Below are 26,072 nucleotides of genomic sequence, written 5' to 3' on the forward strand. Positions count from 1 at the left end.
CGAGACCTGGTTGAGCTGCACCAGAGAAGGCAACGAGTGTTATCACTATGTCAGAGACAGCTAGCTTTCACAAGGCAGACGAACTTAGAGTGGTTACAATCATCCGGGTTTAAATTGCGCTCAAATTGATTTGATTTTGACCAATATTTACACTGAAGCTTGCAGGCGGCTATGGTAAGGGCACGACATTTCCCGACCAGGCGCCGAGTGCTGCCAATCACAGCACACACTGGCCCAGCTAACCAATCACATCACACCAGCACTGGGTTGTATTTAACCCAGCATTTTTTAGAGTGCACCATGACTGCAGGATAAAGGTCGTAGAAAAAGCTTTATTTGTAAAAAAAATCTAATAAAATGACGATACATAAATTGTAATTTTGTCTGCTTTGCCCGTGAAATTAGTCATACCCCACAGCTCAACAGGGACATGCGTTTATCGCATGAATTGAACAAGACATGAAGTGTCTAATTAGCGACCATACTCAGTATCACAATGATTCACAGAACACAACAGGGTCGTATACTAAACTTATAGGTAGGTAGGTATAACCAGGGTGCGATTTGCCGGGGGGGATAGGGGGGATTTCCCCCCAATGGTCTACGCATCCCTGCCTAACAGTGTTGCCAATTTAGCGACTTTTCAGACCCCCCGGCGAATCTAGCGACTTATTGGACAAACCTTAGCAAGTCTCTCTGATCGCTGGTACTGACGCAACGGCGCGAGGTCAGCGCGCACACACCACTCTTGCTGACGTCATTAATATGCTAATTAGTGTATGACGTCATCCGGCGACATTTAGCGACTTTTCAAACTGGCTTTAGCTACTTTCTATTGAAAGCAGTTGGCAACACTGGCTTTGAAGTCCCGGTCGCGGGCCAAGATGGCGACTGTGTAACATCCATGTGCTGAAGCTTTGCACTTATTTTGTAGTTGACACATGTAGAAGGGAACATAATAATACTTTCTTTAGTGATCTAAGTAAGTCTTTTTTCGTTCTTTCCGCCTTCAAGGGTAATGACGCAGGGAATGCCTCTGGATCGAAAATCCCCTTACCTGAAACTCCTAAACCGCCGTCCAAAAAATCAAAAATGGTCGACAGAGTGGTGTCGGACAATCAGACCGTCTCCAATTTACACCTGATGGAAGTTTTGGAGCGAGTTGAAAAAATGCAGTTGGAATTTCTGAATCGCATGCAGTCCCTCGAGATAACAGTGAAAGACAATACAAATTCATTAAACAGTGTGACTGAGGTGCTTGAGTTTATGAGCAATCAAGTAGAAGAGGTAACAAGCAAGGTGAGCTCATTACAGAATCGGGTGGAATCACTGGAAAAAGAGAACTGTGTGCTACGTGAGAAATGCGACGAACTGGATGCTTACAAAAGGAGGTGGAATTTACGAGTGGCCGGTATTCAGGAGCAGCGAGGAGAAGACGTCCGGAAGATTGTAATCGACTTATTCAGTAAAGTTTCTCCTGGGATAGCAGACCAGCTCATCTACACGCTTGATGTCGCCCACAGACTGGGTCCTCGATCTGAGGGAGCGCGCTCGAGCCGCCGCATCATCGTACAGTTTCTTTCACGCAACGTCCGAGATCAAATCTGGAGGGATGCCAGAACCGCCGCCGTCCTCAAAGAACGGAAAATCAGGATTTTTGAAGACCTGACACAAAGCGCCAAAGACGCCAGAAACAAACTTTGGCCGCTTGTCGAACGCTAGATCAAAAACTTTCATCTGAATTAGGGAAATATCCTACTACCTCTCTGATTTTAGGTGGTGACTTTAACATAGTAATGAATAACATGCTAGATCGACACCCTCCAAGGAAAGCAGCTTCTTCAAACTCAAATCTTATAGCGTTTATGGATAAATTTGATTTAGTTGACATATGGAGGGAAATGTACCCGGATGTAATACAGTACACTTGGTGTAACAAAGACCGTTCAAGGCAATCCAGAATCGATTATTGGTTGATCTCTAAAACATTAATAAATAATAATATCTCTATCAATATTAGCAACAGTCCACTGACTGACCATAATGCCATTTCTATTTCAATTAATTTATCACAAAATACTACAATTAATACTTCTAAAGTGTCGCTTTGGAAACTAAACAGTTCTCTTCTTAAATATGAAAAGATCAAACAGCAGATTGATGAATTAATCCAAATTTACTGGGAAAGGGCTGAATCAGAACAAGCTTATGGACGGAATTGGGAGCTTCTAAAATATGAATTAGGGAAATTCTTAAGAAAATTTGGAAGTAATATAACAAAACAAAATAGATTAATTGAAGATGAAGTTCTTTCACAGCTTTCTGCTTTATCATTTAGGGAACCATTGACAGAGACTCAAAACACTGAATACTCTGTACTTACACTCTGAATTTAACGGACACAATGATCAGAAGTGTTTGCTTTTCTACAGATCAACAAAAAAAATAACTATAAAATTAGAGCTCTTTTTCAGAGAGAGATAACAACTATTCCTTACATAATACCTTATTGGAATAGCATTGTGGAAAATATACCTTGGGAGAAAGTATGGACCTTGCCTCATAGATATCTGCTTACCAATAAAGTAAAAGAAATAACATTTAAGTTGATTCACAAATGTTACCCAACTAAAGTCTTTCTTAGGAAATATAAGTCAGACATTGAAGTGAGTTGCTGTTTTTGTCATTCTTCTGAAGAAGACTTCATTCATTTGTTTTGGCAATGCTCCTACACAGAAAAATTTTGGTCAGACTTTTTAGTGTTTGTTCAATCTTTTGTAAGTGACTTCTGTTTTTGTTTTAATTATGCTTTCTTTGGATTGTTTGACGATTCAAAAGAGAACACCGGAAAATATTACATAATTAATTTATGTTTCCTGTTAGCTAAATTTCACATACATAAACAAAAGTTTACTGGCTCTAAACCTCTCTTCTCCTTATTTAAAGTGGACTTAGATAAGTATGTGTAAACTATCCAAAGTTCTGTTAATTTGAAAGCTATGAAAACAGTTTCTTTATATTCGTCCTTTTTGTCTTCTTAAAATGTAATTTTATTGCCTTGTTTTTTTGTTGTTGTTACCCTGGCAACAAATCTGTGTGTATATTCTGTTGTTTTTCTGTTTTTGTTTTTATCTTGTCTTTATTTATGATTTTGATAATTGTACTGCCTTAATGTTTTAATGTTTGTATTGTTTAATAATAATTTAAAAAAAAAACCGCTTTGAAGTCCCGATCTGAATCAAATGATTCGTGATACGCGAGCCGATTGAAGGGCTTCGAAACGGTGAATCATTTTGCGACGCAATGGTTTAACTGATTCGGAGTTTCAAAAATCTGCGTTGTGTTCTTTGCTCGCTTTCTCTATATAATTTATTCGTTGTCTGAATAACCATGGAACTGAAATCATTACAATTAATAGGCCTAACGTACAATGTTTTTATTAAACTGTGATCACGTTAAATACCGTTTCCGTCGTATTAAAAACATTTCATAAAAAGTTTTCAAAAGCACCCCCCCCCTCTGTTTTTTTCAGAAATCGCACCCTGGGTATAACATTTGAGTACTGAATAAGCCAAATTCAAGTCTTCATGATCTCACACACACAACCTGTTTACTGTACAACCACAACATTTTACAAACAACCTCTTTCCTTAGCTCAAGTATGCAAACCTCTTTGCCACATGCACTGGAATATGTATTATAATGAAAGTTACATTTTCAAATGAAAATGGCAACATGATCGTTTTTTAAAGTATGCGTTCATATGTGCTTCGTTTTCGCTGGAGGAAACAGCTGTGTTGTGATGAGGGGTGAACGCAGTGACAATTTAAAGGCTACAGTAGATGGGGAACCGATCATTGCTCCCCCGTGATATTTTGTAAACTAGATTTAGCCTATGACAAATATATCGCTATAGCCCCCCTAAAAATGGCCTAGCGACGCCCATGGCTGGGGACGTTTTCTTTTATAATAATCATTGGCTGATAGAAATGTTTAAAAAAAATAGTATTTTAGATGGTAATAAGATCAAGACCCTTGATCACGTCATGATCTATTCTGTCGTGCAGCGCTCAAAATAGGCCCTTTACACATGACGTCACGCAACTTCCGTTCTGACACGAAGCAGGGTATTCTTACTTCCGCCAGCATAGTAAGCGCTATCGCTACCAGCATGGAGTTCACCCAGACGCTTGTACAACTGCCACAAATACGATTAGAGTATGACTGCTGCTGTCTATTCTCGTCCTCGTTCAGGGAGAAGCGTCTGGCATCTCAAACGAACTTACCGAATACCGATCGGCGAGATTTGCCGCTTGGAGTCGAGGGAGGAGTTGAAAACGGAGCACTGCAGTCATTGATTCCCGCGACTCTCGCGCACTCTTTGCTGTCTTTATTGCAGTTAGATGAAGTTGGTTAGATATATTTCTCAAATAAACAAACGTTTTAGACATTTGCATGTGGTAACAGAAAGCCTTTTCATTCAGTAATTTATGTTCTGCTTAATTCAGCGCCTTTATGTACAAGAATAGTTCAACATAAGCTTGTACTATTTATCAATAAAATGGGGTCTATAATTTTCCGTTTGATTAATGTAATTCAGAAATAAATATTAAATATATTGTTTATATAAAAAGCTTTTACAGTTAAAAACGGATGCCAGCATTTGTGTAAATAAATATAAAACGCAGGTCAGCTGTTTTTTTTAAAGATGCATATAGCCTATAATGAAAATAAAATATGATCGATCATATTAATAAATAATAATTCAAAAAGTAAAAACACGGTATATATGTAGTTAAAGCGAAATTGAATGGAGGAATTTAAGCAATTGTAGAAGTCCAAAGTTCTGTAGAACTACGCGGCTGTCCTTTTTGTATTGTTTCAATATTAAGCCATATTCTTGAACTGGATGAGTTTCTTTTCAGACCACTTGCCTTTATGGATGTGAAACTTGCCATGTAGTAAAACGATTTAATATAAAAAATATGACAAAATCACGTTGTTTGTCTTTTTATTGCCCAACTACAGGGGGAATTTAATTTATACAGTGTACTCACAAATTATCCAAGGAATGACATAAACCGAAATAACAAGTGAAAAGGTTTCAAGTATGTATTTTGTGTGAACACATAATCGTTGTTATACAAATCTGAAAGCAAGCAGTTGCGGCAAGCAAGCCACCCATCTAAAGCAGATGCAGAAAAACGTTCGCAAAAGAACCCGACTGCAAGTACATTAACATTATTAGTCTTAACTCTTAAATAACGCCTTTCATATTTAAAGTTTTTCCTACATTTTCCCGAGAAGTCTCCGTATAGGTATATGTAAAGGTATAACGGAAGTACAGATACACTGCTTTGCGGGAAAGCGGAAGTTAGCTGACGTCACTGTGAAAAGGGCCTATTGGGTGAGTGACTTTTCTGGAATAAGATAAGGTGAGGATGTCATGGTCAATTGTACATGTTGATTAAAGTTAAAATAGTGCATCATTCAGATTTGTTAATGTAATTCAGAAATAAATATTAAATATATTGTTTATATAAAAAGCTTTTACAGTTAAAAACGGATGCCAGCATTTGTGTAAATAAATATAAAACGCAGGTCAGCTGTTTTTTTTAAAGATGCATATAGCCTATAATGAAAATAAAATATGATCGATCATATTAATAAATAATAATTCAAAAAGTAAAAACACGGTATATATGTAGTTAAAGCGAAATTGAATGGAGGAATTTAAGCAATTGTAGAAGTCCAAAGTTCTGTAGAACTACGCGGCTGTCCTTTTTGTATTGTTTCAATATTAAGCCATATTCTTGAACTGGATGAGTTTCTTTTCAGACCACTTGCCTTTATGGATGTGAAACTTGCCATGTAGTAAAACGATTTAATATAAAAAATATGACAAAATCACGTTGTTTGTCTTTTTATTGCCCAACTACAGGGGGAATTTAATTTATACAGTGTACTCACAAATTATCCAAGGAATGACATAAACCGAAATAACAAGTGAAAAGGTTTCAAGTATGTATTTTGTGTGAACACATAATCGTTGTTATACAAATCTGAAAGCAAGCAGTTGCGGCAAGCAAGCCACCCATCTAAAGCAGATGCAGAAAAACGTTCGCAAAAGAACCCGACTGCAAGTACATTAACATTATTAGTCTTAACTCTTAAATAACGCCTTTCATATTTAAAGTTTTTCCTACATTTTCCCGAGAAGTCTCCGCTGTAAAGGTATAACGGAAGTACTGCTTTGCGGGAAAGCGGAAGTTAGCTGACGTCACTGTGAAAAGGGCCTATTGTGGACAAGCCAGGTCCACCGTAAAATAACCTCTGAATTGTTTTTTTGAACTGGTTCTCATGACTTCTAATCACTTTTGGCGAGCATGAGGGAGGCGAATGGTAATAAAAATATAAAAATTAAAATATTTTATCTAACAACTCTCGTAATTACGGCTTTTAGCGAGCATGAGGGAGGCGAATGGTAATAAAAAATATAAAAATGAAAATATTTTATCTAACAACTCTCGTAATTACTGCTTTTAGCGAGCATGAGGGAGGTCAATGGTGCTTCTCAAACGGAAGGGTGCATCCTAAAATTCAGATGATCTCAGTACCGACTCGTTCTTTCAGTTTATTTTCGTGAATTTAAATGTGTACAGCCTTCGTAGGATGCAGCCTTCCGTTTGAGAGGCACCCATAGATAAGCTTTGTTGAACTGAAAAGGGCTCTGGATTTCAACCTTTGGAATCGACTCTCCCAACGCCTCGGAATCAAGGAATCGGTTCTTTTTGGAATCGATTCCCAGCCCTACTATTTCAGAAGGCGGGCCTTCATTTGATACAGGAACTATTCGAGCCGTTCATGCCAGACTGGGGAGAGAGGTGTTGTAATAATGTAAAATATGTGAAAAATACAACCTAGTATGAGAGCCTGTTCTAGTACACCCCCAAAACAAAATCAAGACTTTGTAAAAGAGCATAATAGGACCCCTTTAAAGGCGAAAAAGTTATAAATAATCAGACTCTGGAGGCACATGGAAACGGTGTTCTCTGTAACAAATCTTGAGCATCAAGTAAAGTTTTTAATTGGAGGAAATGAAAGGGTTAGTTTGCACTGACGTCAGGAAGACTGGGATAAGGATCGTTTCTATTCGCCAGTCACATACACAGGGCGGTCAAACGCGCGTGCTGTGCGCTGCAGCTGTTTGTTACGCGACTTCCTGGTGCTCTTTGTAGTAAACTTCGTAGTTATAGGCTGCTTTGTGTAGTTTTTCTTGGGCAACTCGTCGTAATTTCTGTGGCGTAAATGGCTAAGTAAGCTATAATGGAGCAGCGGGGTAAAAAGACTCTTATGTTCCACTAACGACAATGAGACTGACAGCTGACGCTCATACTTACAGTAGGAACTGCTTCTGCGATATGAATGTTTTGTACTGTAAGTATGAATGTTTGACATTTCACTCAGTTTATTTGCATATTATCGTGATTACTTTTGTTATATGGCGTGTTCTAGTGTCGTCAATCAGATCCTCATTGCTTTAACTTAAATCTGACGAACTTTACAGCGTAACCTGTGGAATAGTCTATCTATCTGTCTATCTATCTATCTATCTGTCTGTCTATCTATTATGTGGCGCTTATTTACTTATTTATTCATTTATTTATACATACATTACATGCATTACCCAAGGTCATGGGTTCAATTCCTAGTGAATACATGAACCTATAAAATGTACAGAAAAAACACGGAAATAAAATGTTTAAAATTATGTTTCATTTCAGATAATATTTTATTTTAAATCATGAAAATGCGTTTTGGTTATATATAAATAAGCCTGTATCAAAGACACAGGCCTGGATCCATTAATAAGCTACTTTTAAACTGATTCCCACACCATTAAGCATAATGTGACTCAAGTATGTGCAAACTATAAACCATAGACACCACATATAGAAGAAATTGTCCCAGATAGTGCATCCTCTAGGACATTGTCCCTTTACATACAGGATATTCTAGGATATGCCAGAATAATGACCAATACAATATACAGTGTATATTTTTGTCTACCCATATAAATCTAATAAACATGCAATCTGGTTTCCTCACAGGAATTCAATATCTTCCCTCACCTACATTTTATCGGCTGATATCCATCATGAAGAAAAGAAGCCGTCACACACTAGATCAAGATGATCCTCTGTGCTGTTGTGAGTACATCGATCGCCATGGCGGACGCAGTCACATGGCAGCATGTTGCTGTGACTGTGAGGATTTGGATGAGGCTTGTGACAGGTGAGCACTTTGGATTCATAGATTTCTACATGTTTATGGGTAAATGATGAGTATGACTTAAAATTGTATTTTCCAGATGGATGAAGAAGAAGCCTCGAAGTCCGGACTCTCTGTCCCAGGTTATAGCCACGATCAATGATCGTCTGCGGGTGCCCTGGATATCTGGAGCCCGACAAGTTGATATATCAGTGATCCCTCCTCTTATTCTGCTTCCTGTTTTTTTGCACATTGCAGCTTTGCACTACCTGCTGGGTATTTTAGTGCTAACAGCAGTGCCCATCATGGTCCTTTTGTACTACTATTTCACTCACCGAAAGAAAGGACGCACGTTATTCTTCCTCAGCCTCGCACTCTTCTCCCTCTTCTACATGTTCTACCTCTTCATCACCGAAATCGTTCCTCGAGGTGATGTGACTCACCTTCAGTTGGCCGCTGTGACGGCGGGTGTTGCTCTTACGGTCATTTCTCTCATAATCACTAAGAGAGGGCCGGGCTACGTCAGGCCTCGTCCAACTGACACTCATAGTACAGTGACCTATAACAAACCTCCACCTGACGTAGATGCCGCCTATCTAAATAGAGCACAGCACCAGGTGGTGATAGCCAATCACGAACAAACTGGTGAATCTGGGACAGCACAGCAGGGCGTTCAGAGGAGGAACTGGTGTGCTGTATGCAAAGTGGTGCGGCCCCCGAGAGCGGGACACTGCAGGATCTGTGGAGTCTGCATCCTGCGTCTGGACCACCACTGTGTCTGGTGGGTTCATTTAAAAAGCACTGCTTATTATTCAAGAGGGTCTCAGTCATTGTTATGTGGGTGAATTTTACCAGTCAGTAACATGTTTGGGTCATATTTCACGCCCAAATTTTTTGTATTGTGAAATATTTTTATGAAAATTAAACAAATGTTCTCTTTGATTTCACATTACTGTGACAAAAATCTAATTGTGCAAAAACATGTAAAATAAGATATATTATCTAAAGTATTCAGACATGTATTTGTACTTGTATTTGTGCTTAATTTATGTTGATTGTAATATATAATATATATATATATATATATATATATTATATAGTAGCTATATTACCATCAGCATAAAGGCAAATACAAAGACATTATGTCTACAAATAATATGTTAATATATCTTATTATATCAAAAATACTTTAATAATATATTTTATTTTTCATGTTTTTGCGAAGATAGATATTTTATAAGCACATTCCTACATTAGTGAGAATCCCGCAAGAATCATCAAGTATAACAAATTTAATTGACAGATTTAAATGTAAAATATATAAATGTAAATGTAATGAGAATTTTGGAGAATGAATTGTCATGAAATTAAAATTAATGATGCTGATACTTTAATGATTATTTTACATATAAATATATATATATACTTTAAATATATGTAATTTTTTATATTTTTGTAAAATTTATTTTATATATAGCTACAGTACTGAAAATCCATTGATTCATCAAGAATAACGTAAATAATGAAAATGTAATGAGATCATGTAATGATTTTGGGAGAATATTTGAAATAAAAGGCAAAAAATTTTCATGCAATATTTGTCATGTCCATCAAATACACTGAATTTTTTATGTAAATGCACATATTAGCATTACCAGCATTTTGAGAAATGCTTTAGTTATTGACCCATCTCTAGTGTCTAATATGTATATACTGTATACTGCATACATAGTGAAGTCTTATCTGCATGCTAATTTTACTTTCCTTGAAACTAAATTTTCAATCATCAAAATTCATGGAATCGAAGAGTGCACAATGACCAGAATTCCTGTATCAGTTGGGTTAAGTTAGCTCATGTGCTATGCGCTGAATGTATGCTCATTGTTGTGTTTGAAATAATCCAAGTAATCTCAGAACATTCTAGTTGTCCATTTATTATATATTATGGATTAATATGCATTAATCAGACTTTGTGGTGTTCAGCACAGCTGTAAAATGTCTTATTCTTCATGTAAACATATGTGTAATGGAGACAGCGAGGTGATCTCACCCTCGGCATTCTCCTCACTCTGTGTAACTGATATGTGAAAATGATCTCCAGGTCTCAGTTTGGTGTCTCGTTTGTCATTTTGGTTTGTGTTAGGATCAACAGCTGTGTGGGGCAGGCCAATCACCGCGACTTCCTTCTGACACTTGTTTTCTTTCTGCTGACGTCGCTGTACGGGATCAGTTTGGTTCTTCGAAGCGTGTGTCCCGACCAGAATGTAATGACTGCACTGTTCTATTGTCCTGACGTCTACAACCAGTTCAGGTGTGGATCCAACTACACAAACTCACATAAATGCTTTCTCTTGCATTTAATTCAGTGGGTTCTGACCCTTTTTTCCCCACCTCTGTTCCTTCCAGTTCATTAGTTATTCATGGGAAAAAGTCACTTTGCTGCTTCAAATGCACTACATTTGCACCATATCAGTACTCAGCAGAATCGTCGAGGGTTAAGGGAACAAACTGAACGAAAATTTGTCTTTCCCAAACAACATTTGCCATTCTTCACACAAACACGCAGTCCTGTCCAAAGCTTAAGACTTTGGTTAAAGGAATGAATGAACATTTGCTGAAAATGTACTAATTTAAGATGTAGATGGGTTTGTTTCTTTATCAAAACAGATTTGGAGAAATTTAGCATTACATCACTTGCTCACCAATGGATCCTCTGCAGTGAATGGGTGCCGTCAGAATGAGAGTTTATACAGCTGATAAAAACATTGCAATAATCCACAAGTAATTCACACGACTACAGTCCATCAGTCAACATCTTGTGAAGTGAAAAGCTGTCTTTGTACTAAACACATTTTTGGGCGAACTATTTCTTTAAGACAGATGTTGTGGGCTGTAGGGTTATTTTAGTATTATTTATATATTATTATTAATAATTTGATTTGGCATATATATATATATATATATATATATATATTAGTGCTGTCAAGCGATTAATCGCATCCAAAATAAAAGTTTTTGTTTACATAATATATGTATGTGTACTGTGTATATTTATTATGTATATATAAAAACCCTGAAATGAATAATGTAATAACATTCGACTATTTCTGTTAGGGGTGCAACGGTTCTCGGTAAAAAATCGAACCGTACCGTTCTCCACACACGGTTCGGCATGCACTAGGACCGCGGTTCAATTTAAATCTGACAATGCATCTGTAATATGGATTGTTAAGAGTTCGGCTAATGCATGTTTCTGTCGATGGATACAAATTCTGGCTTCCCAATACATTACAACAAGAGCGATGAGAGAGAGAAAAAAACAATACGTGGACAAACCAGTCACTCTTTAATCAATGCGAGTGCTTTATGCTGGAATAACTGTAATTTATGCCTAAGTTTTTCATGTTTATTTTTATTTCAGCTTTATCTCAATTAACAAAAAAATTAGTTTTAGTTATATTTAACAACACCAACATTGGTTTTAACTTGGTTTAGATTTCTTTAACATGGAAAAAAATGTTTGAAAAAAAGTTTGGTTTCTCAGGTTCACACAGCTTCAGTATAACTGTTCATAACAGCATTTTTATTGTTTAGAGTATTAATAATATAACATGTTAATATTTAATGACCTATTTTTCTCTGTTTTTCTCTCTCTTCATCAGCTCTGCTCTCTGTTTCACCTGTGCCTGGTACGGCAGTATCGTGACGGGAGGTTTGCTGCACCTGCTGCTCTCACAGCTTATCAATGTCGGCTTCAACGTGACCGAACGAGAGGCACGTCTGGCTCGGAGAGAGAAAACCGCTCGCAGCCTTCTCTGGGGTCTGATCATCGACACCGGCGTTTACTCACGAGGCTTCCGTACTAACTGGATTGAATTCATGACCATGAGCATGGCTTCAGAGCCATCAACCCATAAACCATCAGATCTGGTGTAGAAATTCAGCTGTCAGTCTCTGCTGATGCAAAAACTATTGAATTGGTCTTTAAAGTGAATTATCGCTCATATTTAATACAGTGAAGTATAATGTTGTGCTACTTAATGTCTTCAACATCCATTCCAGAGTCAGTTTTATGGCTCTAAACATTGTCTTCAAGGTCTCATCAAGAGTCAGTTGAATTGTGTGGATCACTAGATGGCAGTATTGTAGTATGTTACATTTCTACCAGTGTATTTCAACATCAAGTACACCATTCTTCAGGTGAGGTTAGTGTTTACACAACTTATATTAACTAATTATATTATATTATATTATATTATAAAGGTCTCACTAAATACTAAATACTTGAATGCTTCTAAATAATAATAATAATAATAGTAACTTGCATTTACAATAAAAAACAATATATATATATGAAGAGTTCAGATGTGCCATCTGAAATTTTCTTCTAAAATTAGCATTTTTCTCAGACTCCTATATTTATGTTCAGTTATTTCACTTTAATGGCAATGAAAAAAACCTATTCATTGCCATTAAAGTGAAATTACTAAACCTACACATGAGAGCCTGAGAAAAATGCTTCAGATGGCACTTACAGGCTTTTGCATCTGAACTCTTCATGTATAAATCACGCATTTCTGGTTTACATTCACTGCTAGCTAGACCAATTTTGGATTTAATGTCTAATATTTGTTCTCTCAACTTCAAAGTGTGTCTTATATGTGAACGCACATTCAGTATCAAGCCTTATTTAGTGCCTTTTTGGGACATCGGAAGTGATGCAAAATGCTCCAGACAGCACACCGCTTTAAAACTGTCATCTCAGTATGAATGTTTTATGTTGAGCATCATATTTGTTATTCGAGGTCCATGTGTGTATTTTCTTTTCATTTGCTTCAGCTGGGGACAAATCTGTGGTGCGTACCATCCGGCTACATTTTGACGTGCATGAATTATCGCAGCGTTTTTGAATCAAAATTGTTTTCCTTTCATTAAATGCCTTCTAAAGAAACAGCTAAGAAGCACTTCAGAATCGGGAAGTTTATTTGTCTCATGTGAGACTGCTTTATAAATGTAATGCATTTCATTCTACAAGTTGTTCAATTAAACTGTAGCATGGAAAAATAAACTAGCGTAAAATGATTAAACACGGAGGCTCATCAAGCTGCAGATGTTTTCAATGTCATTTGATGTCATGTAAAGCCTGTGTGTGTGTGCCGTTAAAGAGGATTTACGGAGCGCCACAGGGAGTCCATAGGGGAGGAGCGGAAGTCGGGCAAAATCTCCGCCACTTTACGTCTGAGCTGCTCTCTGCATGCCTCTCTTTCCTTCTCTTCTCGCAAGACAACAGGAAGTCGCCTCCAGCCAGCAAAACACTTCTTGACAGCTCTCCTACAAAGCCCAGAGAACCAAAGTCAGCAAGCATATTTTCATTTTTCTAAATACTGAAAATTCTTAATAACCCATACATTTCTTCTACTATCTTTAGTATGTTTAGAAAGGATGTTTTGGCCTTATGGTGCAGTAAAACTGTCACACTAAAGGATGTCTTGACCTGCTGTTGTGCTGCTCTGCCCGTTGCTCATTGTCCCAGGCTGTGATTCGCTCCTCTGTAGCGTGATCCAGCAGGGCCATGAACACCCTCCTCTGGGTCCGTGTCCTGTGAAACCGCTCGGCTCGTGCTTCCAGTATAAAGCGCAGATCTTTTAGCTGGTAAGTATTGAAATCAAACATAGACAATTGCTCATAATTAAGGATATGAGTTTATTAATATCATTAACCCAAAATATAAATTAATTAATTGAGTAATAAATTGTCGGAAAGCTCTTTTTGTTTAGACCTGTAAGAAACCACAGAGCAAGGCCCTGGTGGGAAAGCACAACTGATAAGTTCCTTAGAAAATGTAAAGATAATAAATGATAAATTTTTATTTGAATGTATGAATTATATGAATGTAATAACTTATTTGAAATTATTTATTATAAGTAATACAATTATTGTCCATAGATTGTCTATAAGTAAATATGTATATTTATATTAAATTGATAAGATGGTTTTAAACAAATAAATATTAATTCATATTTATTTCGTGTTTATAATTAAAATAATTATAAAAAATTAAGATACTGAATGAATAATAAATATTTATTGAATTGATTATAATTTAATGTAATTATTTATTAGTAAAGTTAATTTACTAATAAACTTATTAATGGCCGATAAACCAAATTTTATTATAGAACTTAAAATGTATAATTTTTAATTAAATTTATTATAAACAAATTAACAATACAATATGATACATGTCTATGAATAGACATGCCTCTATTTTTACTAATACTAAATTGATAGGACCTTTAAATAAATATTAAGATTAAAGTATCAAATATTAAAATAATGACTAAACAATACATCATTTAATTTGTTATAAATTAATTAATTAATTTATAAGTCAATAAGACACTTTTTGGCTATATAAATGTAATTTTTTTAATTTAATTTATTTATAAAAAAATTATAAACAATACAATTATTTATTTGTTTATAAATTAATAATGTTGAAATATCTATAAATAAAAAGTCTATAAATAATTTTGTCTAAAAATGTCTACAAATAAATGTCTATATAATTATATTACATTTATAAGACTTTTTAAATAAATAAATCTTAATATTAAAATTATTATATTAAAATGATGAATAAATAATACATATTTATTGAATTTATTACAAATGAATGAAATGATTTATTTAAAAATGTATTTAAAAGTCAACCAGAAGAACTCAAAATCCGAAGCTTTTTTAATCATTCACAGTTTCCTATCAGACTATGTGTGTGTGTGGCGTTTTACCCTTTTCCAGCTACACACAGCCCTCTGAAGTAAGATCCGGTGATACAGCTGGTTGGCGCTAGCCTCTCTCTCTGCATGGGCCTCATCCACAGACTGAAGCCAGGAGCAGAAGCAGCGTCTCTGCAGAGCCACTGTGTAATGATCCACCGCGCTCTGGTGGAGACCGAAAAGGCAAAAGCACCCGAACATAAATAACGGTCTGCTTTAATTAAGACCGTCATCAACTCATACATTCCCATGGCTTTTATGGATTGCAAACTTTCCCCCGGTGACTTCCTGTTGGTACTGTAGAGATATTATAGACGCACATGCTAGTTTTGGAACTAATTGAACCTTGCGGTATCTGCTTTCATGGATGTGGATCAATAGCTAAACAACAATGCATATTCTGAATTCAAAGCCATTGTGTTTCTCTCTTTGTGTCCTTGTCAATCTCTCCCTCTCAGTCACTCCATCTCCCTCCTGAATCTCAGATATCCGCTCTCTGTTAATTTATTTCGAAAACAGGTGGTTAGCCAGGTGGAAACGCAACCGTATACTGTAAACATCATTAAAATTTGGGGAATGGACCAAGAGTTAATGCAAGGCAACAGCTGGTCTTCCTGTCTGTGTGTGAGCTGCCCATAACTCTTTGGATGAATAATTGAGTGTGTGAGTGTTTGTCTGGAAAGCAGGCGAACGGCCTGCATTGTCACTGTAGACCATGTGTGTATGTGTGTGTGTTTGCAGTAGCACCGCTGACCTGTGTGTTGACATGGCTTTGCTCCAGCAGGCTTTTCCATGGTGCCAGGCCTCGGCGCAGTAACAGGGTTCTGAGGTAGTGCTGGGCCGCCCGCTTTGACAGTTCCTGTTCCCGTTCTGCTCTCTTCTGTTTCTCAAGTTCCCTCTAAGTTCACATTATAAACATGATGAATACATTAACATTTTTGCATTTTCTAGATACACTTGCTAATGCAAAACAGTGCTACATTGTTGCCTAGTTATTCTGAGTGGTTTTTAGCATACTGCTAATCAGTTCCTTCCTAGGGCATTCTGGGTGGTTACATACTGGTATCCTGCAATGTAAATAGTCGTAACTTACAATTGTTAACTTAAAGAGCTATTTCTTATGGAAGCCTGTTTCCGACACAGAATAAAAAAAAGGTAATTGCAACTTTTTATCTCACAATTCAGAGTTTGTTTCTCGCAATTTTGACTTTTTTTTCTCAGAACTGTCAGAAACAAAGTCCGAATTGAGATAAACACAGAACTGCAAGATATAAACTAGCAAGTCTGAATTTTCTCGCAATTCTGATTTTATATCTCGCAATTCTGTTCTTTGTTTCTGTCATGGAATGAAAAAAGGTAATTGCGACTTTTTCTCACATATCAGACTTTTCTTCTTCAGAATTGCAAATTCATATCTCACAAAAGCCTGAATTGTGAGATATAAACTCAGAATCGCAAGAATAAAGTGAGAATTTTGAGATAAAAAGTCACAATTACCTTTTTTATTTTTCTATTCTGTAGTGAAAATGGGCTTCCATCATTTCTGCCAGATTTAACTCATAAAAATGTGTCTTGTTGGTATAAATGAATGTATTTAGATTGATTCAGTGATGTTTTAAACTTGAATAAAACCAGTTAATTTACCATTTTCTCCCTTGATAGGCTTGGGATTATTTCCACCTGTTTCATCATTTAAAAAAGCTGAAAATCATCATAACAGCTACTTGAAAAAGTAAACACACCCCTCTCCTCAACCATTTGCACTATCACTCACATCCGTAGCATAAACAATTAAAATTAACAATCCAATTACATAAAACCCATGATAAAGTGTTTGACCACATACCTTTCTTTGCTGCCTCTTCTCTTCCTTCTTCCTCTCTATCTCCTTTAGTTTCTCCTCTTCCTCAGCTCTGAGTTTTTCCTCCTCAGCTGCCTTCATTTGAGCCTACAGAACAAAACACGGAGAGGTTTGTTTCATCACATTCACACATTTCTATGCTTGAAGAGAGGCAAGTCTTACCAGTTTCTCCTCCTGCTTTTGTCTCCTCCGCTCCTCTATCTCTCTCCTGCGCTCGGCACGCTGCCGTGCTCGTTCCTCCATGGCTGAATGAAACATAAAAAAGGAAAGTGACAGACAGAGTTGGCTGGGGACCAAGACATCAGTAAAGGGCCAGATTAAAGGGTCACTGTGAAGTTCTGCAGCATGTTCTTCTGATCTTATGGTTTTTTGGTACAAGTTTGTTTGTGTTGCTTGCATTTGCATTCAAGGCGGCGTCCCGTATCACACCAACTGATTTAACTGAAAATCTCATTGTCATTTGTAGTGTTTCACCAGTTAAGTCATGTATTGCAACCAGAATCAGAAATTCACTATGGCTTGAGGCAAAAATGGCACCAAAAGTGACAAAAATGTTTTAGAATCAAGATATTTCAAATATGGGGAAAATACCCATGTATGTAGCACATTCCCGTTTTTTCTCTCTGTTTTTTTATTATTTCATATTTTTTCATAAGGTAGTTATCAGCTTACTATTTATATATATATATGTATATGTATATATATATATATATATATATATATGACTTATTTAATATAGTTTTTTTAGTGGGGGAAAATGAATCAGTTCTGAAAAGCTGACCAATGTGAAGTTCAACAGCATGAGAAAAATATATATAAAAAAATATATTTAATAAAAGTAGACTTTTTAATAAAAGTATACTTCTTAATAAAGTTACGTCTTAATAAAAGTAGTGTTTTTAAGGGGAAAAAAAATCATTTTTGAAAATACAAACTCAACAATGGTGAAGCTCACCTGAATGAGAAAATTACTAAATTAAATGAGAAAAATATCTTCAACATTTTTTTTGCTTTTCTGGTACATTTAACCACTTTGTTATAAATGTAAAAATAGCATATATGTAGTGTTTTTATACGTGGAAAAATTGTCAGTTCTGAAAATTCAAGGCTCACCAATGTGAAGCTCAACTGAAACAAAATTACTAAATTACATGTTAAAAAATATTTTTAATAAAAATTGACTTTTCTTATTAATTTATATTAATTTATTATTAATTGTATCAGTAATTTAAGTGTAGGAGGTGGGAAAACACTTGATTACACAATCAGCATGTACGACTGGCTGTGTTTGCGAAACTTGACCTTGCATTTGCTGAGGAAACATTTGGATCAGATCTGGGGTGCATTTCCCAAAAGCAACTATGGTCGCAAGTTCCATCGTTACCAATAGATTTCAATGGAACGTTAGTTAGCTAACGATGCTTTTGGGAAACGCACCCCTGAGCAGGACATTGGCTTGTCAGTTTTTCATTGTGAGAAAAATCTAATTGGTTATTGCCAAGGCCAGGACAGTCTGCCTCACAGATTGAATGATAATATCAAAAATAGTGGATGTCATTGATGAATCTACAGGGCATTTAACTCGGCAGGATGTTGACTCATGGGGGCTGTTAACAACCACCCGCTGAGAGACGCGACCATGTGCAAAACCTCCCTCAGATACTGCTGATTATTGAACAAATATGACTATGTATTCAATAACAATGAAGCTCAAGGTTTTAACACATGGAAGAGCCATTGTGAGGTTTTGGTATCGTTCTTGGTTTGCATAGAGATGCACAAGTGGTTTATGAGTGTATAGCGATTGTGTGCATCTGTATTCAATGCATTCAGTATCAGAGAGGATTTAAAACTAGAGCATAGCCATTAAATTAATTTTCCATGCTTGGAACCACCATAGTGACAGTTTTCCAACTGCTGGATTGTGTATGTGTATGACTGACCTTGTACTGCAGGATGGGGAAGGGCTGCTGTTTGGTTGGTGTGGCTGCTGGCGTTTTCCCCCGAGGCACTCTTTGTTCTGGGATTGTGAGGAGAATGAATATCTTTGTGAAATAGTGACTAATAACAGACATTGTGTCTCCCACGCGAGCACACGGATAGAACAGCTGTGGGAAGTGACCCTTTGGTAAAATCTAGAGGGATTACATTGAGTACATGAAACAAGCCAGTATTACATTCTGATCCACTCTGGTGCCTAAGGTGATTTCTTATATTTATTCTGTTCTCTTCATGTGAAGAAACTGTAAAGATTTGTTTCACAAAAAATGTCAAGAAACATCAGGGTCATATTTCACCCCATATTTGAAAGAAAAAAAGAAAATGATACCTACTTTAATATTTTTTTGCAACTTGTGCACATTTAAATAGTTAAATAGCAGCCTACTGTAATGCACAAAAATCTCATTCTCATCAAAGTAATGAATAAAAATAAATACTATGCAATAAAAATAATAATACTACATTTTGTATATAACACACTACTTATCAAAAGTCTGGGGTTTTTTAATGTTTCTGAAAAATGTCTCTTATGTTAACCAAAGCTGCATTTATCTGATCAAAAATAAAGTGAAAACAGACAGTAATATTGTGAAATATTATTATAACTGAAAATATCTGTTTTCTAATTATACTTAACATGATCCTTCAGAAATCATTATAATTTTATGATTTGGTAAAGAGACATTTCTTATTATTATCAATGTTGAAAATGGCTGTAGTGCTTAATATTTTTGTGGAAAATGTGATACATTTTCATGATTCTTTGATGAACAGAAAGTTCACAAGAACAGCATTTAATGATCTATATATTAAATAGATTTTTATAAACAAACATCTTTACTGTCACTTTTGATCAATTTAACTTCTTACTGTAATATTAATATATTGTATATTAGTTTTTATATGAATATATTTGAGTTATATATACATTTTAACATTTGTAAAACTGTAAATGCACATCATAGTACTATTTATTTGACTAAATTTATGCTGATTTTAATCTTTTTTTTTCTGTTAATTTATTATTTAATCAATGAAAAATATTTAAAAACATTTTGTGATTTTCATTACTGTATTACACTAATGAGAAAGAATTTGGTGTATGGGGGTCTTTTTGAAGTATGAATTTGGTGTATGGATTGCATACATGCAAAATAAAAATATACTTTTGATTTTGGGATGAAATATATTCCAGACATATGCCTCACACATGGGGGTACCTTGACAGGGTACCTGGATAGTACCTTGAGGGTTTTTCTGTAATTCCTTTTGCTGTCTCTGTGCTGGGTTTAGGTGGACAGCATGTATTTGTAGCTCCAGGAGGAGCTGTTGCTAACAGTGCTGTTTTCTCTGCCTCATGTCTCAGTTCCAGAATGTTCTGTCTCTCTTGCAGATGCCGAATCTGCTCCTGTTGCTCTTTCAGAAGACGCCTCTGCTCAGCTACGGTTTGCTGCAGGGCCGCATGGCGGTGTTTGATCTGTCCACCGCGAAGCTCCGCATTTCCGCTTCGGGAGGTCTGCTGCTGTTGCCCCTGACGGGCCTGTTGTAGCTCGGCCGATGAGAGAGCGGCATGACGACGCATCACCTGCCAGGCCTGAGTGGGCGGGGCCTCTGAACGGCCAGTCTTGATAGTGGCTTGTGCAGTTGGTAAACTGATTTCTGGAGCTGCTGCCACATCCTGATCCTGAAATGAAGAAAGTTTGTGGAATAGTTTAATCAGAATAAAAAATATTACAGTATACGTCCTTACCTGATGGCTGACGTTTTCTGTAGGACTGAGTGTTTCAGGTGTATTAGTAACTGGTGGAGATTTTTCTGCCCCTAGTTTCCTAGAAGCTGCCGCATTGATCAAAGCAGCCATTTTCCGCCGAGTTTCTTCTTGTTGTTGGAGAAGCTCCTTGCGATGCCGTTCTACTTGACACCACACACGCCAATCACTGAGGCAACGCCTCAAAAGCCTCCTGCGGTAACTCTCCACTGCCTGCTGACAGCGCCTGTGGGAAAGACAGATATGACTTAAAACCAGTCTGACTGCCAAGATGAATTAAAGCCTTAAATTAACCTTTAATTAAGCAATTAACATGCTCTTTTAGTCTTATCGTTTAGAGCTTTGCTTTTCTTTCAAATGTTTATCAGGCTGTTTAAGCCCTATGTTGACAGTGACAAGTTTTTCTAAATTGAGCTCTCTTGCCTGTGCTCCAGTCTTAGCTCCTCTTCAGTCCTTTCAGCCTCTTTCTCCTCTCTTCTGGCCCAGACGAGAGCCCCCCATGCCCGCCACGCTTTCAGCTGCCTCCTCCAATCACACAGCGCCGCTGCCTTCCCCATGCGCACCCTTCTTTCCAATATCACTGAGTACCATGCCGTAAAATGCCTGTGCATGCACTAAAACATATATGCATTGCAACCATTTAGAAAAAACATAATGTATTGCATACAATATAATTAAACCATAATGTCTTCTAACCAGCAAACTGAGAAGGTGAACTTTGCACTTTCCACTTCTACTTCACATGATCCTTCAGAAACAATTCTAATATGCCGCTTTGGTAAGGCAACATTTCTTTTTTTATTATTATCAATGTTGAAAACTGTTGTGGTTCTTAGTATTTTTGTGGAAAACGTGACATTTTTCAAGATTTTTTGATGGACAGAGTTCAAAAGAACAGCATTTATTAATCTGTTTATTAAACAGATTTTTATTACATGTTTTGTAACATTTTAAATGTCTTTACTGTCACTTCTGATCCATTGAATGCATCCTTGCTGAATAAGTGTGTCATTTCTTACTGTAATATTAACATTGTATTTTTATATATAAATATATTTAAAATATATATAAATTATAACATTAGTAAATTATATCTGTGAGTGTATATCACAGTAGTATTAATTTTACTGCATTTAATTTATTTAATAAATTAATAAAAAAAATTTATTATAGTTTTTTATTTAATTTATATATGCATACAATATAATCAAACTGTAATGTCTTCTAACCTGCAAATTGAGAAGGTGAACTTTGGCTTCCAGCTTCTTCAGCTTAAGTTGAAGGTCTTTGTTCTGTTTCTTCTGTGTGGAATTATGATGTTTTGGAATGAGAGAGTTTTCAGTGGCCCTTTGTTTCTGAAGCCTTTCCCTCTCCCTGTTCAAGATGAAAAAAAAAATTAATAATGGTCACGCAATCATCTCTTCAAAAATATGAATGCCATTTAAATGAGAAAATTATATAATTGCCCTAAAAATTATCTGGACACTTAAACCACAATTAAATATGTATTAATGTGACTGCATTAAATAAGAAAATATCAAACCAAGTGACATTTATAAAAAATAAAAAAAAACGGACAAATGCGCACTTCAAGGAAAAACATTTAGCAAAAATATGGGCCTCAACCACTGAGAAATGTGGAAATTTATTCTCAATAAATGTATGACCAGATTCTTCTAACTAGGCTACTTTTCACCAATGGTCTTGTCCTAAAACAGCAAAAGAGGAAAACAAAGTTAAATACTCATGCATATATTATAGAACAACTGCAGTGGATATAGTGGGATGTTTGTGTCCCAAAGCCCCATGGTCCTTTGATCAGGCTTGTCTATGAACACTCACAAGGTGATTTTTAGTTAATGTTCCCCTAACTGACTTCATACATTAACTAAAAATCACCTTGTGAGCGGTAAAGATGCCAAGTGAAGTTTAGAAAAAAGGTTTAGCATCATTTGTTTGCTTTTATTTTGACATTCATACATTTTTAATTGTGGCTAGAGTGCCCAAATACTTTTGTGGTTGTTGTACATATTTCGTGCAAGCTGCTCCACACTCCTCTTCTCCTCCATCTCTCTGCGTAGGCGAATCATCTCCTGCTGGATCAGTTCTTCTTGTCTGCGTGCCTCCTGCCGCTTCTTTCGCTGCTTCTCCTTTTCCAGTTGCCATGCCTCCTCTCGCGCCTCCCTTAGCGCTTCCTTTTCTTTTTGCAGTTTGTCACGTTCAGTGTCTCTGCGCATGCGGTTCTCCTTTACCTGCTTGTGACGCACCTCCATGGTAATACTAGGGTCCCTCCATCTCTTCTTATTCTGATTAGAGTCTACTTTAAGGTCCTCCACTATCCCCATGTCCAAAACCTCGGTTTCCATCAGGTCCTGGAGGAAATTGTGCACTACAGAGTTCTCCTCTTCCTGTGCTAGGTGAAAGTACATGTCTAATAAAAAAAGACAAACTCTGGATTAGATCAGTTTTGTTAATGTTAACTAAAACAAATCGAAAAGTAATAAATTATTATTAACTATTAAAAATGTTTTTGGTAACTGAAATAAAGCTTAAATAAAATAAAATATAAATATTAGAAAAAAAAAATTTCAAATGTTCCTTTGTTTCATTTGTACCATCAAAGTTATTATAGCTGGATTGTGTGGTTTTAACAAGTTGTTTGGATTCTTCCATCTCCTCTTCCTCCTCGTCATCGCCCATTTCAAGCTCCAGACGTAACTTCTGGTTCATCCATTCACTTAGAATGGACTGAGCTGTGGAATACAAGTGGAACTGTGGAATACTGATTACAAAAACCTGCACATACATTAAGTGCTGAATATTAATTTGTTAAAGATTACCTTCACTGTACGCATCATTATGATCCTGTAGCTGCTCTACAGTCTGCAGCGCCATACTGTTTTTACCACCACATGGTTTCTTGATGGAAAACACCTCAGCTACAGCAAACTCTGAAGCCTTCTCCACCCTCTGAGAAGCATGAAACAGAAATAAAATAATATACATAAACACAGACCATGCATCCCTTGTAAAAAAAAACACATTTCAAACACTTTTGGAATGTTAACAGCAAATAATAAATAAAATATTATGGAATGCACTTTTAAAAAATGTACTTGTGTGTTAAGAAACAGTCAAGCAAGTGTACTATATTTAAGTACACTTAAGTGATTATTATATTATTTGCAAGTACGCTACAAGTGCACATTCAATACAATTAAGCGCACTTCTTATTCACAAGCAATTTCATACATATGCATTAATTTTCTGCATGACATGAATTCAAATTATTGAAATGTACTTACCTTCACCCACTGCTTTATGTCATTCTCATTCAGCTGCACCTGCAATATGAGATATGAATTCAGCTCTGCTCATTGTTTCAATTCAAAGTAGACTGAGACTTTAAAATGTATTACCAGCTTCTCTACAGTTATGAGCTGATCATTGGGTTAAACCAAGCGTCTTCCAACCTTGTTAATGCCTGAACTTGACATAAACTGATATGAATATTTAGTCACACTGGCCTCACACATCTAATCCCTGGATAAATATCCAGTGTTACCTTAAACTGGCTCTTTTGTAGATACACCTGAAGGGGTTTTCTTTGCACATTTGAGCTAAATCCTTCTGCTGAGCCACAAATCTATTAATTACTAATAACCAATGTGCATGACCAAAGATAACCTGAGTGTGACATTTATTTAGATTCGTTACCTCTGGCTGAATATTGTAAAAAAAAAAAAAAGGGAAACGAAGAAAAACACTATTCCGAAGCTAAATCTTTGAAGAACCGAGTGAGAAAAGAGAAAGCAGGTTTTACTTGCCTTATTATTACTGCCTGGCGTTTTAGTCTTTGTCGTTTTCCAACGAAAAATATCCGGTCTGTGCGTGGGATATGCCATGGTCGCTCGTAGGCTACATGGGCATGCATTTGGATTGCAAGCTAATATAATATATTTTTACATGTTCGCAAAGTGTATGTAGCAGCAATTTACAGTATAGGACAGGTTATACCAAATTTAATGAGAAACTTTTCGCCCAGCAATGGAATTGTGGGATTTGTAGTTTACGCAAAGTGACGTAGAATAAGTTGGCGTCTAAAAAGAACTACATATCCCAACAAGAACTGACGCGAGCTGAAGCATCAACTTTGAAACCATGGAGACGGTTGTTACCATAGATATGTAACTTATATCCTCCTGACTACCAGCTATGGAGTTTTGTCCACTGTAGAGGACATTATGTTTGAGCGATTTCTCTGAGACGTTACATGTCACAGTTTTAAATCTGGATGTCCGAGATACCAAATGATTGGATGTTTCACCATGACCACTCCCTCTCTTTGGTCTTTAAAAATGGCTGACATTCATTTAGTGATCAAATGTATGATAATATTTTGTAATTATCATTTCAATCTGACTAATTGACAAATTGTTTGTCATAAATCAACATCTCCGGAAAATGTTATGGGGTTTCAAATCAAAATATGACCTTCTGTTATGAAACAGGACATCAATTTCATACATGTCCACTTTAGAGGACACCAGGACTTAAAGCATGTCTATTACAAATTTTGGGAGACACAACAAATGAATAGAGAAAAAATTATATATCAATATTCCTATTAAATATTAGATATTATTATAATCTTGCTAATTATTACTCCCATTATTGCACTTATTTGTTCATTCTATGTTGCCCCAAAAACACATTAATATGCAAATTAGATACAGTTTATAGATACATTGTATATAATGGAAAAACTCGTTTATGGCCATTTTACACACATTTTGCATAAAGAAAAAATGTTTTTTAAAAATATCTTTCATAACATAGTTGAGAATCATCTTTATATAAAGTTTGGTATAAAAAAATGAAAATTGATTTCTGGTTAAAACAAAAATCCCACTCTTTTTGCCTTTTCATGTCTATTCATGTCTTTTTATTTTTTTTTAAACAGGACTTTTTAAAGTCCCGATGTCCTCTATAGAGGACATGGCATAACATATGAATAAAATATAATTTTTCAAAAATGTTGTTTTTCAAAATTTTTCCTATGCTCTAAACCACGGCTGTCCAAACTCGGTCCTGGAGGGCCGGTGTCCTGCAGAGTTTAGCTCCAACTTGCCTCAACACACCTGACTGGAAGTTCCTATGCCTAGTAAGAGCTTGATTAGCTGTTTCAGGTGTGTTTAATTAGGGTTGGAGCTAAACTCTGCAGGACACTGGCCCTCCAGGACCGAGTTTGGACAGCCCTGCTCTAAACAATGTAATGACTTGACAAAATACTAAATTCACAATTTTTTTCCTGGTAGTCAGGAGGATATCTCTATTATAGATCAGTGGTTGTTACACCTACGATCCTACCGGCTCTTGTGTGGTGATTTAT

The 26,072-nt window shown here is 36.2% G+C and overlaps 2 protein-coding genes across 5 annotated transcripts; one reads left to right on the forward strand and one right to left on the reverse strand.

The window, feature by feature from the left end:
• Positions 1-6,331: 6,331 nt before the first annotated feature.
• On the forward strand, positions 6,332-12,486 carry LOC107654198 (palmitoyltransferase ZDHHC23-like). Of its 4 annotated transcripts, none has more exons than XM_016441165.1 (5): positions 6,332-6,402; positions 8,112-8,295; positions 8,372-9,052; positions 10,415-10,582; positions 11,934-12,486. In XM_016441165.1, the coding sequence occupies exons 1-5, from the start codon at positions 6,387-6,389 to the stop codon at positions 12,205-12,207; spliced, it is 1,323 nt and encodes a 440-aa protein (XP_016296651.1). In that variant the 5' UTR covers positions 6,332-6,386; the 3' UTR covers positions 12,208-12,486. The 4 variants fall into 4 exon arrangements, with proteins under 4 accessions (XP_016296651.1, XP_016296652.1, XP_016296654.1 ...); XM_016441166.1 differs by having other exon boundaries at positions 10,424-10,582; XM_016441168.1 differs by lacking the exon at positions 11,934-12,486 and adding an exon at positions 10,678-10,830.
• Positions 12,487-13,236: 750 nt separating this feature from the next.
• LOC107654233 (coiled-coil domain-containing protein 191-like) lies at positions 13,237-24,772 on the reverse strand. Its single transcript, XM_016441240.1, has 16 exons — positions 24,508-24,772; positions 23,986-24,024; positions 23,521-23,650; positions 23,296-23,433; positions 22,709-23,111; positions 21,910-22,054; positions 21,104-21,294; positions 20,663-20,906; positions 20,157-20,596; positions 18,855-18,931; positions 17,074-17,156; positions 16,897-16,998; positions 15,805-15,948; positions 15,063-15,215; positions 13,766-13,920; positions 13,237-13,602 (listed from the first exon to the last, which is right to left on the reverse strand). Exons 1-16 carry the CDS (start codon positions 24,583-24,585, stop codon positions 13,431-13,433), a joined length of 2,694 nt encoding a protein of 897 aa, XP_016296726.1. The 5' UTR covers positions 24,586-24,772; the 3' UTR covers positions 13,237-13,430.
• Between the last annotated feature and the right edge of the window lie 1,300 nt (positions 24,773-26,072).

The sequence above is a fragment of the Sinocyclocheilus anshuiensis genome, unplaced genomic scaffold (genome assembly GCF_001515605.1).
Source record: "Sinocyclocheilus anshuiensis isolate Anshui unplaced genomic scaffold, SAMN03320099.WGS_v1.1 scaffold655, whole genome shotgun sequence".
NCBI classification, from domain to species: domain Eukaryota; kingdom Metazoa; phylum Chordata; class Actinopteri; order Cypriniformes; family Cyprinidae; genus Sinocyclocheilus; species Sinocyclocheilus anshuiensis.